Source organism: Sander vitreus, chromosome 1 (assembly GCF_031162955.1).
Source record: "Sander vitreus isolate 19-12246 chromosome 1, sanVit1, whole genome shotgun sequence".
Taxonomy (NCBI): Eukaryota; Metazoa; Chordata; class Actinopteri; order Perciformes; family Percidae; genus Sander; species Sander vitreus.
The window spans coordinates 21,313,058-21,326,843 of NC_135855.1; the positions used below are offsets into that span (position 1 = coordinate 21,313,058).

General features: G+C 38.7%; 1 protein-coding gene across 1 annotated transcript in view; it reads left to right on the plus strand.

Moving 5' to 3' along the window:
• plekha7b (pleckstrin homology domain containing, family A member 7b) overlaps positions 1-8,443 on the plus strand; it is a 69,580-nt gene extending 61,137 nt beyond the window's left edge. Inside the window, exons 21-26 of the mRNA XM_078247821.1 lie at positions 6-97; positions 843-1,064; positions 2,424-2,651; positions 2,956-3,089; positions 3,432-3,580; positions 7,808-8,443. Coding sequence (XP_078103947.1) covers positions 6-97; positions 843-1,064; positions 2,424-2,651; positions 2,956-3,089; positions 3,432-3,580; positions 7,808-7,830 — 848 coding nt within the window. The 3' untranslated portion in view covers positions 7,831-8,443. The remainder of the gene's footprint in view (positions 1-5; positions 98-842; positions 1,065-2,423; positions 2,652-2,955; positions 3,090-3,431; positions 3,581-7,807) is intronic.
• The last annotated feature ends 5,343 nt before the right edge of the window (positions 8,444-13,786 follow it).

The window sequence follows — 13,786 nt, forward strand, 5'->3', positions numbered from 1 at the left end:
CTCAGGAGTGGCTGGCTCCTCGCTCAGGCTAAATCAGTCTTCGAGCATCTCTTCATATGTGACCCTCCGAAGAGCAGCCTCAGCTGCCGGCGTGAAGGTGAGGCACAGAATGAACTAAAAATCTAATCATATGGCGTGAATCAAAAGTGGGCACCCAAAGCAGTGGAGAGACGACACAGAGACAGTAGTATACAACTTCAATTCAAGATGATATCACTGAAATTCATGAATTAATTAATCAAGATATTTGGAGATCACATTAATACTTCTCGCTCTCCGAAGTCCTCTCTCAAACCTAGCTGGAAGTGTTCCTCAGTGTTAAGTCAGTGAAGGATCATGTTTTCATTTCTGCACTAGAGACTTGAAAGTGTACAAGGCTCTGAAAAAATTAGTAATGTATTTTTTTAAATGTGGTGAATTAATCTTTCCTTTATTTGCCAAGTACACATACGAGGAATGTATCCTCTGCATTTAACCCAATCTTAACTAATTAGTAGCAGTCGGCAGCCATAGTCCAGCACCCGGGGACCAACTCCAGTTGTAATGGCAGTGAATGCTAGGATGTTACCTAGCATGCATGTCTTTATGGCGGGAGGAAACCGGAGCAGCCGCAGGAAATAAGCATTTGTGGGACTGAAAACCTTTTACACAGGTTGTTATTTACACTGTGCATCTAAATCTCTCTCTATGCTCCAATTACAACCTCAGAAATGTCTCAGTTGTGAAAACTAACATTAGCTTTTACCTTCATTTTAGGTTTGTTATTATTTTCTTCTACTTCTTTGCCTTCTGCTGTACCTTTTGCTCGTGTTATCCACTCTCTTTCCTCCCACTCGTCTTAGGAGAGACCAAAAAGTGCCTTGGAGCGTCTGTACTCTGGGGACCCGGCGCAGCAGCAGAGGGGGAAGATGAGTGCTGATGAGCAGCTGGAGAGGATGAAGAGGCACCAGAAGGCCCTCGTCCGCCAGCGCAAACGCACCCTGAGCCACGGAGACCGCCACGCCTCTACATCCTCGCGCAGCTCGTCCTCATCCTCACGCCCACTTTCAGCAGACTTGGGATCAGTATGTTACTAGAACAGTATCACATGTCACACTCTCATGCATGACAACAACCAAACCGAGAGTGGCGATCTACAGTAGTAATGCGTGCCTTTACTCAGTGTAGTCTGTCTCAGTTCCTGACATTACAAAGTTGATAATAATACATTCAATTAGTGCAATATAGTAATTCACTGAGTGGCTCTAACTGCTTAATTTACGCATGTTGTTCTCAGACTTTACTGTAATAGGCCTTTTCACAGCAGACATTTTGACTTGTCACAGCAGGAAAGCACATATACTAATAACATTAGCATTAACAAACACATAACACACTAATTACCTCAGACACAGGCCTTAAATGCCATCTACCCCTCACATTCATCAATTTCTGGGTATTTTTTTTTGTCCCATTATACTTGTTAGACCCTTGTTAGAACATTCTCTTTTTCACCATACTACCATTCTCTTTTCTACTCTTTAGCAGTGGTTTGTGCTTTGTGTGCGTGTGCGTCTGTGTGAGAGAGAGAAAGAGAATAAGAGAAAAAAAGTGCCTACTTATTTTCTACTGACCAAATCATTGACATACATTGAGCAATGCCTATTTAAGGCTATTCATCTCAACGTAATCATGGCATCTTTCTTGCTTTTTCTTCACTTGAATGAAGATAAAGATGTGTTGAGTGTTAATGGAACAGGGCCTACTGTTGTCCCATTTACCACTTCCCAGTCTTTGTGAGAGGAAGCCTTTTATTTAGACAATACTAATGTGTATGACATCCATTTCATATCAAAACATTGGTTAAAGTGATTTCAGTGTTTACTCAGTTTCTTAATCTGCTAATTAATGGTTAGTTATAAGAAGATCCCTTTTTCAAATGTGAATGCTTGCAAATAAATAAACATTATTTTCTAATGGACTCATATTGCCATGTTTTTTGTATTTATTATATTTTTGTATCTGAATACATTCAGTATGGTCGTGTTTGGGGAAACTTTTATCAGTATGAGTGAAGTGATGTTTCCTGTTTGTGTCAGTGGCATTTTGCAGTCTTTATCACTATTGTAGAGAATTTGCAGATTAGATTAGAGAGCATAAGCATGCATACTCAATCGATGCATGCTCCATTTTTTCCTTTTTCACACCTGTACACACACACACACACACACACACACACACTCTCTCTCTCTCTCTCTCTCTCTCTCTGTCTCTGCACCCTTTAAAATCATGTTAGCATACCTGTGAGAACTAGTGTGTTGTACAGTACTTATTACATTAAGTTAAGTGAAACAAGTCATTTTCAAATTAACTTGATAAGTGCTTGATGGCAGCATCATGTAATTTGTTTCACAGTCTATGTTTTTCCTTTGTGCGTTGTCCAGTGGAAGAGAGAGCAGGAGTTTGACCTGCAGTTGCTCGAGCGGGCTGTTCAGGGGGAGGAGGCACAGGGAGTTAGGAGCGTTCAGGGAGAGGAAAGACCTCCTGAGCACAAAGAGAGACCCCGCTCACACTCTGACGAATGGCTGACCCTGCGCTCCACGGCCACAACCCCTCCCGCCCATGAGGTCGACCTAGAACCACTAGACTATGACCTGGACCTTAACAAAGAGGTAAGTTATCTTTGTCTCAGCGAAGAAATACAGCTGATGAGTTTAATGTCAATACAAAAATATGCTAAAGGTAGAAAAAAAACATCACGCTCAATCAAGGACAAAAAAAATATACAGTACATCGACTTTCAGCCTGAACTTGATTGCAGTTTTAACCAAGTAATTGTCCAAGAACAGTTTAACTCCTTGTTGTAGGCTTGGCTTAGTGAGTTATATATCGATCTTACAGTATATCTGCATGTCTGCATATCCTTCATCTGTGCAAGTAGATCTGACCTAAACACACACTATCTGTTTTGTGTAGCTTTCTAAGCCTCAGAAAGTGTTGATCCCGGAGCGTTATGTGGATTCAGAGCCTGAGGAGCCTCTCAGTCCGCAGGAGGTGGAGGATCGTAATCGTAAGGTGGAGCGCATCAAGAGCATCTTGGCAAAGTCCAGGTAAATAAAATGATAATGAGTGATTTTGCATTTAAGTGTTGCTGATAAATGTCTGATTCTGGGGTTTCAGGAAGGCCTCGTAGTTAGCCAAACAACCAGTTTAACCAAAATATTAAAGTTCAAGCCCTTTGTTGGCAATCATTCACCCTACAGAAGCAAGCTAAATTCCCACCACCTTCAAAGGCACTGAGCTGTAGCTCAGGCTTCTCTCTGACATCCCTGCAAGTGGCAAGAGGACGCCCTTACAGAAATCAATGCATTTCCACATTATTACCATCATCATCATCATGTTTTGTCAATTTGTCAAGTTTGTCAAGTTTCATTTTTTTGTGCATGGGACAGTGTGCAAAACCTAGCACCCACAGTGACTGTGGACAAACCAGAGGTTGGGCTAGTGGCTCTTGACTCAGCTCTACAGGAGCAGGAGAGGATCATCACCATGTCCTACGCTCTTGCGTCGGAGGCCTCGCTCAAGAGTAAACTAGTCACAGGTTGGTCATTTATACAATTTCAAATAATTTTCTCTTCGTTTGAGCCTATAGGTTGTTGTAGGTAATACATCTTTGCTTTATAAAGGATGTACAAATCATTATTCCACAGAAACACTTTAGAAATAGACAGAAATAATTACTGTATCTGCCAAAAAAAAAGAAGAAAAAAAACGCACCGGTAAAATTTCTGCCGGCATCACATTGACATATTTTGGTTCAACAAGGGATAAAGACGATTGACGGAGTAGAGATGAGAAGGGCTTAAGGTGCAGAGTCAAGCAATAAGGCTGTTCATTTACTAATAACTGAACATTATTCCTTTTTAGGAGCTCTGATAGTCTCTAATTGCAATCCGTGTAGAAGCTTTCAGGCAGGGGAGGAATAGCTTGATGAGGCCATTTTGTGTGCTGATCAATGACCCAGTCAAACTCTACTCTCCTTCATACCGTTGCTGCTGCTTTGAACGTAGCTCTGAACCTGCATAAAAGACACTGCGCTCACTTTTCATCTCTTTCATACTCTACAGCAGACAGGCAAGTTCATTTTCACTGTAGCTGCAGCAGATTGTCAGCCTGTCTGCCTTACTCACACACATATGCGCACGCACGCACACACACACACACACACACACACACACACACACACACACACACACACACACACACACACACACACACACACACAAATATCTGTCACCCACAGTATCACACAAGCTGTCAGCATGTGTGGAAGCTTAATATGCACAGTGAGGCAAAGTCAACAATTATAACATTATTTCCAGCATAAAGAAATGTCAGAGAATATATCTGGTGGCATCTTGTCAGCGGAGACTGAATCAATGACTTTCTCTCCCTTTGGTGTTAAAGTAAGGTATGCAGATGCACTTTCAAATCCCTGAATTAAAAGAAGAGTCTTTTTCACGGTATTATGCATGAGAGACTTCAATAATGCCAGCATAAAAGCAGGAATACGCAGCACTGCAAGTATGTGTTATATATTAAAAAGGTGTTTTTGATTGTTGAATTTGTTATTCTAAATGGTTCATTAAACTGGTATTTTTTGTAATTACTTGTCAGGGATATTGAAAGGAATTAAATTATGTACAAAATAACAATTATCTATCAAATAAACTTCCTTGTGTAATGCCTCTTCAACTAGTCATTGCTTTCTTCTCTTTAAGGCTGATTAAATATTTAAATGATAAAAAAAGATAATAAAGCACTTCACACATCACACCACTGCGTACAGATCACAATAAGTCTGAAACAACTAATGGTGCAAAATATATTAACTAGCAACACTTAACTTGCAACAATATCCTACTGACTTTCTTCTTATCAAATACCTTCAATTCAGTCACTGTTTGGTATTCTTAAGGAAGAACACGCCACATGAAATCGTTGATGTCACTAACTATTTCATCAGCCTGGTAAAAACAAAAGCCCATATGTTTGCATGCATGTTATGTTTGTTCTGTGTACGTTTATGGATCGTTTCACATTCCTAAGTAAGAGAGGGGCACCTTTATCGACAGAAAATTAATCTGCAACTACTTTGGTAATCGCTAATTGAAGTAAAAGGGCCAAACCTCTGCAGGTTTAAGCTTTTCAAATGAAAGGATTGAATGCTTTTCTGTGTCATGTGTGATAGTAAAATTACTGTAATATTTTAGGGTTTTAGACCGATGGCCTGACAAAACAAGACATTTGAAGACTCGGAAATGGTGATTTTCGCTCTTTTCTGACATTTTATAGACAAAACTGTTAGTTGATTTGAGAAAATTTGTGGCAGATTAATCTCCACAGTTTCAAGATTAGTGTCACCAATTCAGTATCCGACCAAATGTCTCCCCTTCAGTTCTCATACTTCACTTCCTGAGTTATGGCGTTGAATGATGGCCAGAAAAGTGTTTTTGCAGATGTCACATTGAAGTTGACCTTTTGGCTATAAACGTCTTCACTTCATCATTTTATCCTGTGAGACATTTGTGGGTAATGTAGTCATAGATAGCGTTGAGTTATGGCCAAAAATCTGTTTTGTTAGGTCACAGTGACCTTGACCTTTGACTAGCAAAATCTAATCCGTTCATCCTTGATGTTTGTTTGCTGGCGCAGTGGCATAAAAACATAGACATTCCTATTGGTTATTTCAACTACAAAACTGACTTTCCAGAAACATACACACATAGAGTGATATTAGATTTTATCCATGTCGCCCACCCCCAGTTCCATGGTACGTAGAACACGGGAAGTGTAAGTGTGGTTGTGTCTCCTTTTAGAAAAAAAAACTTCATTGTGGCTTTAAAACTGTCCCAGGACTGGCCATTCAACTAACAAACCAATGCTGTGTTCTCCTTCTCTGTTTTCCTTCTGTCATCTCCTCCGTAGTTCCACCACAGGCTAACATCCCTACCCCTCCTCCTCCACCCCCTCCTCCGCCTCCTCCTCTCCCTCCTCTTCCTCCTGTTTCTACAATTTCTACTGTATCTCTGGCGCCTCCCTCTCCTCTAAGCAACGGAATTCACTACACGTTTGTCTAATCCGAGAAATAAAGTAAGGCCTAACTGCATGTTTTACTGTGCTAATGTTTTCGAGGCCTCACTAATTCTCTCTAACACGGGGCTCATGTGTGCTCTGCACCTCACTGCATGCTTACTGCTCTGTTGTGATTGTAGGAAACACATCTTGTCTAGGTTAGGAAAGCCCTGCCTCTGCTCCCATTATAATCAAAACAAACATCTGCAGGCAGTCTGCTCATCCCACTGTGATAATTGTGTGTAAATTGTTTTTCTTTTTTTGTACCACTGCCAAAATATTTATGGATGGTTGAGGAAAGAAAGGGCTCAAACGAACATGACTGTTTGTAGCATTGTGTATAATTAACAAAAGAGACACCTTTTGATTTAGCACCTTGACAGTTCAGTAGTCGGCACAGCTGCATTCACAGCACCAATTAGCTCCCCATCTGTAGCCTGGCAGCCATCAGGGAAAAAAAACAGTAGATATCATTGTTGTTAATGTAAACCAAAGAAAGAGGGTTTGTGTCATGTTACTGCCTTATTAAAAAAACTTCCATCCATCAGCCAAAAATGACAACTATGTAGTTAGTCGTTTCTGAATTGTTAGTGATATATATTTATGACCATTAGCTCTCCATGGATAGGTAAGAAATACATTTCTGGATTGAGATTAGAAAATGTGCAGCACATGGGCACACATACATAAAATAATCAGATGTTGATAAATGAACACACAGTAACAAAGTGTCCATCTAGCTGCATTTGACCTTTGACCTTTTTGTATCATGCAGCGTTCATGTCAGAAGAAAGCATGAATGACTCCTTCTTAGCCTGGCATGACTTATGAGTTATTATCTATGAGGAATCTTCATTCCTTGAGAACTTACATTGCAGCCTTGTGACTGCATGCTCTACTGTGTATTGTTGTACTGTGTTTGATTTTTCACAAATCTTTTCACTACTCTCCCATCCCATCTTCAGTTCTGCTGTTAAGATGTGGGCTGTGATGTTGCTCTGCCACTAAGCAGTTTCGTGTCCATCACAATCAAGATCAGAATGACATACAGGCTCTACTAATTGGAATTATTTAAAGTAAAATAATTCAGAACTACAGCGCACATATATCTGTGGTTATCAAGTTACTGTATTGTTAACAATTGTAGTGTGTCTGTATAACTGTTCACTTACCAGTAGCTGTGCAACCTTCACAAAAGTGATTAAACAGTGATAAACTGTATTTTGCACATCGAGGAAGAGTATGAGAGGATTTTACGCAATGAATGTATAAGTACAAAATGCACAAAGTACTGTTTACTCATTCTTATATTCAATCTTTGGCTTTCACATCTGTGCCACACAGACTGTTTATTGCGTGTGATAATATCTAAAAAATTATTGTTTTTCACTGTCCATTTTAATAATGTAGCTTTAGTTTAATGTGGTTGGTAGGAGGTTTTTACTTGACTTACATTCTCTATCTCAAGGAAAGAATATTGGGTTAATGTTACACGTGTTTTCAGTCTAGTGAATGGAAAGGAAGAACCTCTTAAAAGGCAGCGAGAGCCTCCTTTTTTATTCATTCATTTGTGGCTCCAAACATAGTAAAAAAGAAAAAACTGGTATTATTTCATTTTGATAGATTCTGCTGTCATGGGTATCTTGTTTTTTGATATTTACTGTTCTTGTACTTTGTTTTTCTCTCATATCAGCTCAAGCAATTTCTGGACACTGAGGTGCTATTCCACAATGACAACAAACAACTGCATTCTGCAAGAAAATAGGATTTTTTTGGAACCTTTCCATACATTAGTACAAGAACTGTACTAAACATTTAAACTGCTCTCTGAGGCTCACGCAGCATTGACTCGTTAAGGTGTTTCTAGTTGCTGAAAGCGACAGGAAAATGGACTTCGCAGTGGGAGCTGCTGTGCTCATTAACTACGGAAGTGTCTAACAAATGTTATCATATGTTATCATAATAATCTTTTCTACATTTTATTGCACTTTGAATTGTACACTGTATCATGTTTTCAAGGTATGACTGAATTGCTTTTACTTGCAGTGTGATATCAACTTGGAACTTGCACAGAATGTTAAGAACAAAGGTACTAAATGTGTCATGAGGGTAGTATTTTTTTGTCAAAACTCAGATCATATTTTATCATCTTACACCAAACCACTTGAAATATCATATGTATGTACCTGTAGCACTGCCAGTCTCCTTTTAGCTTGCCAAAATGAATTTTTATTTTTGCTTACATCAGGATGAAAATAACCTCTAACATATTTTCTGTGTGACTGGGGATGGTTGCACAATGGAAATTTATAAAAATGTTGATATTAAAGATGTTAACACAATATATGGTTAATCGCATATGTATTTATTTATTTTATTTCATATTTCGTTTTATTTGAACTAGTTGAATGCCTTGTAGATTCAGCTGACAATATCACATCAGCCAAAATTCTATGATTTTCAAAGGGAAATTCAATCATCTATGACCTTCTGCTTAGACACAGCTTGCATTGCCTTGTAATTGACTTGATTGAAAAATTAGACTAAGAAAGGCAACTTTTACTTCTTTGGTTAACTTTTAACCTAAAATCGAAAATTCACTGATGGGTTTATTGGCTGTTTCTTTATTCTAATCATGTACAAAGGAAAAGTACAAAATGTGCACTCATCATAGCTCCAAGATTCTCTTTGAACCTCCACATTGATTGCCTTGACCTATTAAACTCCATTCTATTATTTGGAAAGGGAACCAAACTATGGCATGCTCAAAGGAGGTGAACTTGCAATACAAAAAAAGAGAGGCTTCTTGAAATGTTTCTTAAGTTCAAAGCTTTTTACATCTCAAAAGGGCATTTTTAATTCAGTGTATTTTCAACCAAGAAGGTGGATACTAATAACTCTGGATTTTGAAGTACAGAATTCATATCTTTAAATCATGAACTATGTCTCAATTGCAATTGTAAAAGAAAACTCTGAGAAATACATGTATTGACCTTCTGATTCAAAAAGAAAACATTTTTTCAATAGAAAGTGTGACGGTGCTTTTATAACCAAATTCTGCAGTTTTCAACACAAATGTTTATCATGTTACATTTATCATGAATACGCTGATAGGATGTGATCCACACACTTAATAGATGCGCCCACGCCTTCCTTTGCTTGTCTGATAGTGAGCAGTTGTGCTGCGGCTCCTTCCCAAGTGACATCTTTATCTTTAATTGGAGAGTAATTACTTTCACTTGTCTGCATCGTGGTGCGCTTTGAAAACACCTGAGAGAGGAGGCTGCACCTCCCTCAGCAGCCACATCCTCTCTGCCTCCATCTCTCCCCCCGGATCGGGGCCCCACTGCGCCTGCTGGCCCTGGTGGCTAGAAGACCCATCACATCCTCTGTTTTGCTTATTTTGCAATAAAATGGGATGTTTTTCCCTCCTTCTGCAAAAATTCACCCAAGACCCTCCACTGAGGATTGTGGCATTTCCATGTATTGACGTTTGGCTGGTGGTTCATATACATTTGTTATTCTGTGCTCTGGACTTCAAAGAGAATGAAAGAGGGCCTATTATGCTAATTGGGTCCTGTTCTGTTAAACGCAATCAAGGCCTCCCGCATTAATCCTTAACTAAATACTTACTGGAGTCAGAGATGCTTTTTTCACATGCAGAGAGACTACGACACATACTGCTCAGTTTCCCAACAGGAATGTTTGTTAGAGAGTAGTTTTTGTTGAAGTAAATAAAAGAGAATAAGTCAGCAGCAGTACATTTAATGTCTCATTTTAAATCACAAAAGTATAAGTAGCTCATGTCAATGTTAAGAGTGACAATGTTTAGGTTAAAGCTTTGACTTTTTCTTTTTTTGCCAGGTCTATGTTGAAAGGAAGAGCCTATTGAGACCCTGCTGAGGAGTCTGACCTTGTTATCAGGTCTACATTGTTCACTGCACTGCACACTACACTTGTAACATATTCACAGTTTTCTCCTGATAGGGGAAGAGAAAGGAGACTGATTCCCAGTGATACATATTTCCATCAAATAAATATTATTGTTACTTGCCGTGAATGTCTGAGGATTAGATTACAGTGGAAACACAGCCGGCGCCTCCTTTGCGCACTGTGGGGATCCAGATTGTAGTCCAATTGTACAAATACAAAACCAAGGGAGCCGTTGCAATAGGTGCTTTGATTTCAAAATAGTATTTTATGCTGTTTTATCATTTTCAAGCTCCACATACGGTATATATTTTAATATGTAAGAAATGGAATGGTGATTTGTTGAATAATTGAAGAGTTATGAATCACTGAATATTCTTCCCAACGTGCGTGCATGCTATAAAAAGAATAGAGAGAAGGCAGAATAACAGTCATGCTGCACCACATTGACCTAACTATTTTCCATAACTAAGACAATGCCTTTGTGTAATCTTTTATTTCAAGGGTTTTACGATATCATTTGGGAGATGATGCAAATGTAAAAAATATTAAATATTGAATAATCTGTTTACCGGCTTAATATATTAAACAGTAGGAGAACGCAATTCCATCAACATGAATGATTAAGTGTGTGTTGAGAAAGTGCAGTGTAACATAAAACAATGAATTAATCTCATTTCCCTTAAATGGAAGGTTTTTACAATACCTACAGTGAATTGGGCTTTTTGTACATAAAAGCAATTGCTTTGTAAATGAACCAAATACCCCTGGGCCTCCTCTTTAATCTAGCAGCTCCGTGCACACACTGATCTCAGTGAAATGTACTATGTTCAGCGACTCAAATGAAAAGGCTACCAATGCATCCACAGATCTACAGTGCACTATCACAGTGATGCATCCATTTCATCAGTCTTTTTTTTTTTTAAAGATACATCAGTAATAAATGAATACAGAAAACCATGTTGTAACTGTTAGATTAGGCCATACTTGAGATGCATTTTAATGAAATACTTAAAAACACAAAGGTTGTAGCTGCAAAAAATCCTACCTGTGTGTAATTTGCTGCAAAGGAAGAAGTTTTTCACCTAACCATATTTTTGATTGGGCCTCAAATAACATAATAAGTCCAGGTAATGTATTTAGAAATACATTACATATATAGTACCATAAATAGTTGCTTTAAAGTGTATTCATGAGTACTACAGAGTTGGTATTTGTAGTACTGTTGGCCCGGGCTGTATGATGGTGTCCCTGATAAGTATATAATTAGAATTGGCATGTTGCACTCCTTATTTCAACATGATTAATCAGTGGTTCTCTGTTAACTTGAAAGGAAATATTAGATCCTGACTAAACTTTGATGAAATCCAGAGTTACAAGTAAGAGATTTGGGTCAACTAATGAGAACAGAGCGTCCCACTTTGCAAGTCCAATTGGGAGAGAGGCGATTTGCATGTATGCAAATACTGTTTGAGGTAATTGCATAACTTGGCATTCAATAATGACTAAGTTGTGTTGGTTTTGTGGACGTCGGTCCTTTACAACTGGACCGTGTCAGCGGTTGTGACCGTTGGCAGAATTCTCTCACTGATGGCCGTTCAGGATGTTCACACATTTACACTTTTTCTAGAGCACACAACACATTCAGGACAATGCTTCTACGTGAGCTGTGTAACTGTTTGCAAAGCAAGATCAGCATAGCCTGCATTTATATTCAGAAAAGACAGGTTTAGAACAGAGATGTACTGTATGGATCCTTTTGCAAGTCACTTATTATGCTCACTGTCATGAGCGTAAAAGGGCAGTTGTTCTTTTCCCAGAACTCTCTACCGCCTCTTGAGCTAAGGTCTGCTGCTAGATAAAACAATATAGCAAATTCCATCACTTGTCTATAATGTAATGCTTAAAACTTAATACAAGTAAAAAACAAAGGTGTCATCAGCACATTTTCTTGAGTCCTGGTAGATAGCTACATTAAGAGTATATGAATATAAATATATGAATTAAAGATATTCCTCAGTTTTAATAATACATCTTTTTATGTAATTATGTGTACCATTACATATCAATCATTTGTAGGTTAGGGTTAAAGTTTAAAATGATATAATGAATAGCAATTCTAACATATTTATTCACTGGCTTTACAGTGTGATAAAGCAGGTATTAACTGTGTTCATAAGTATAGCAGCTTTACAAATGTTTATGACTACAACTATGTTAAACCATGAAGCATATATTATGTGTTTATGTACCAGTTATGATTATAAAAGGCCCTTATGTCTGCTGCCAGTGTCTTCTTTCTAATGTAAACCTCATTAAGAATACAAATCACTGTATTCCTTAGCATGTATCAGCTGTATACCTTAGAAACCTGCTCTGGCTGCACTGTAATCAACCCCCCACCCACCCACAATCCTCACTCATTGACTGAAAGTTGTTCTCTAATTAACCATGCAGGAGACAGGAGAAGAACACATGTTAATTTAATGTAACAAAAATGTTGATTTTCATACACTCTCCTTTTCAAATATTTATGGCCTAGACTTGAATTTCAAGATGCATCAAAGACTCACAGGGTATGCAAATGTGTCTGTCTTACCCCCCAACAAGTTGGACTGTCTTTTGCTCTTCATGCAGGCTTCACGCACTCATCTGAGCTATAAAGAGGAAGACATTACAGTCACCTCTATAGAAATAGTAGTCTCTATTTGTGTTTTGAGAACTATCCGACACCCGTTGGCACCTGCTCAGCTGCACCCATGTGTCACAATAAGCACAATGAGTCATGTCTGTCATTTCCTGATGCAAATAAAAGTGTCATTTTCAAAGCAGCAAAAATGCAGTCCAATAGCAGCAAGTGTTTAACGGAAATTAGTTTACTGGGTGCAATCTTTGTGTCAGGGTTTACCACATTTAAACAGGCAGCATGCAGTTAACCTTAAAATAAGATGAAAATAAGCTGAGGCCCAAATCCTCTGATTGTGTCTCTAATACAGTCATCTGATTTGTGCGGGTTGAGGGATATCTGTAGGAGCTTCTCGCAGTGACCAAAAGATGGCGTATGAGACACGTGAAACACACATTTCAGTCCAAGTAAGTCCGCTACTGAAGAGACTGAACACAGAGCAGATATCACATATGAATTACCATGCGTAGATTTGAAAAATACTGTGATAGATTGTTGCGTAACTATCACCATACTAAGGTGTTTCACTGTGTTTGAGTCTTGGTAAAATTGGTGGCATGTATTAGATTCCTTGTTTGAATTGAATTGTTGAATCTCAGGAGGCAATCAGTGTCCGCAAAACTATAGAAAAACTTTCTTTCGGAAAGGTAAGTATTTCTTTTCTTTTCTTTCTCCTTTTTTTTTTTTTTAGATTTTTTTAGATTTAAATTGAGGGGTATTGGACATTGTGATGCTCCTTGATGGAGACGTGGTGCTTTTCACTTTACCTTGGACAAAAAAAGAGGGAAAATGAGGCGCATGAGAGTCTGGGCTGATACGATGTTGTGAGTTGTGTGGCCAATTCCCCCCCCGCCCCCACCACACACACACACACACACACACACACACACACACACACACACACACACACACACACACACACACACACACACACTCTCTCTCTCTCTCTACTTCTCCTCCCTCTTGTAGCTTTATGTGACTCTGCAGTTAACAATCAGAATTTCCTCCTGCTGTCTCCTCTCTTTGTAAGTAACTTTCTCATTTCTATGATATGAT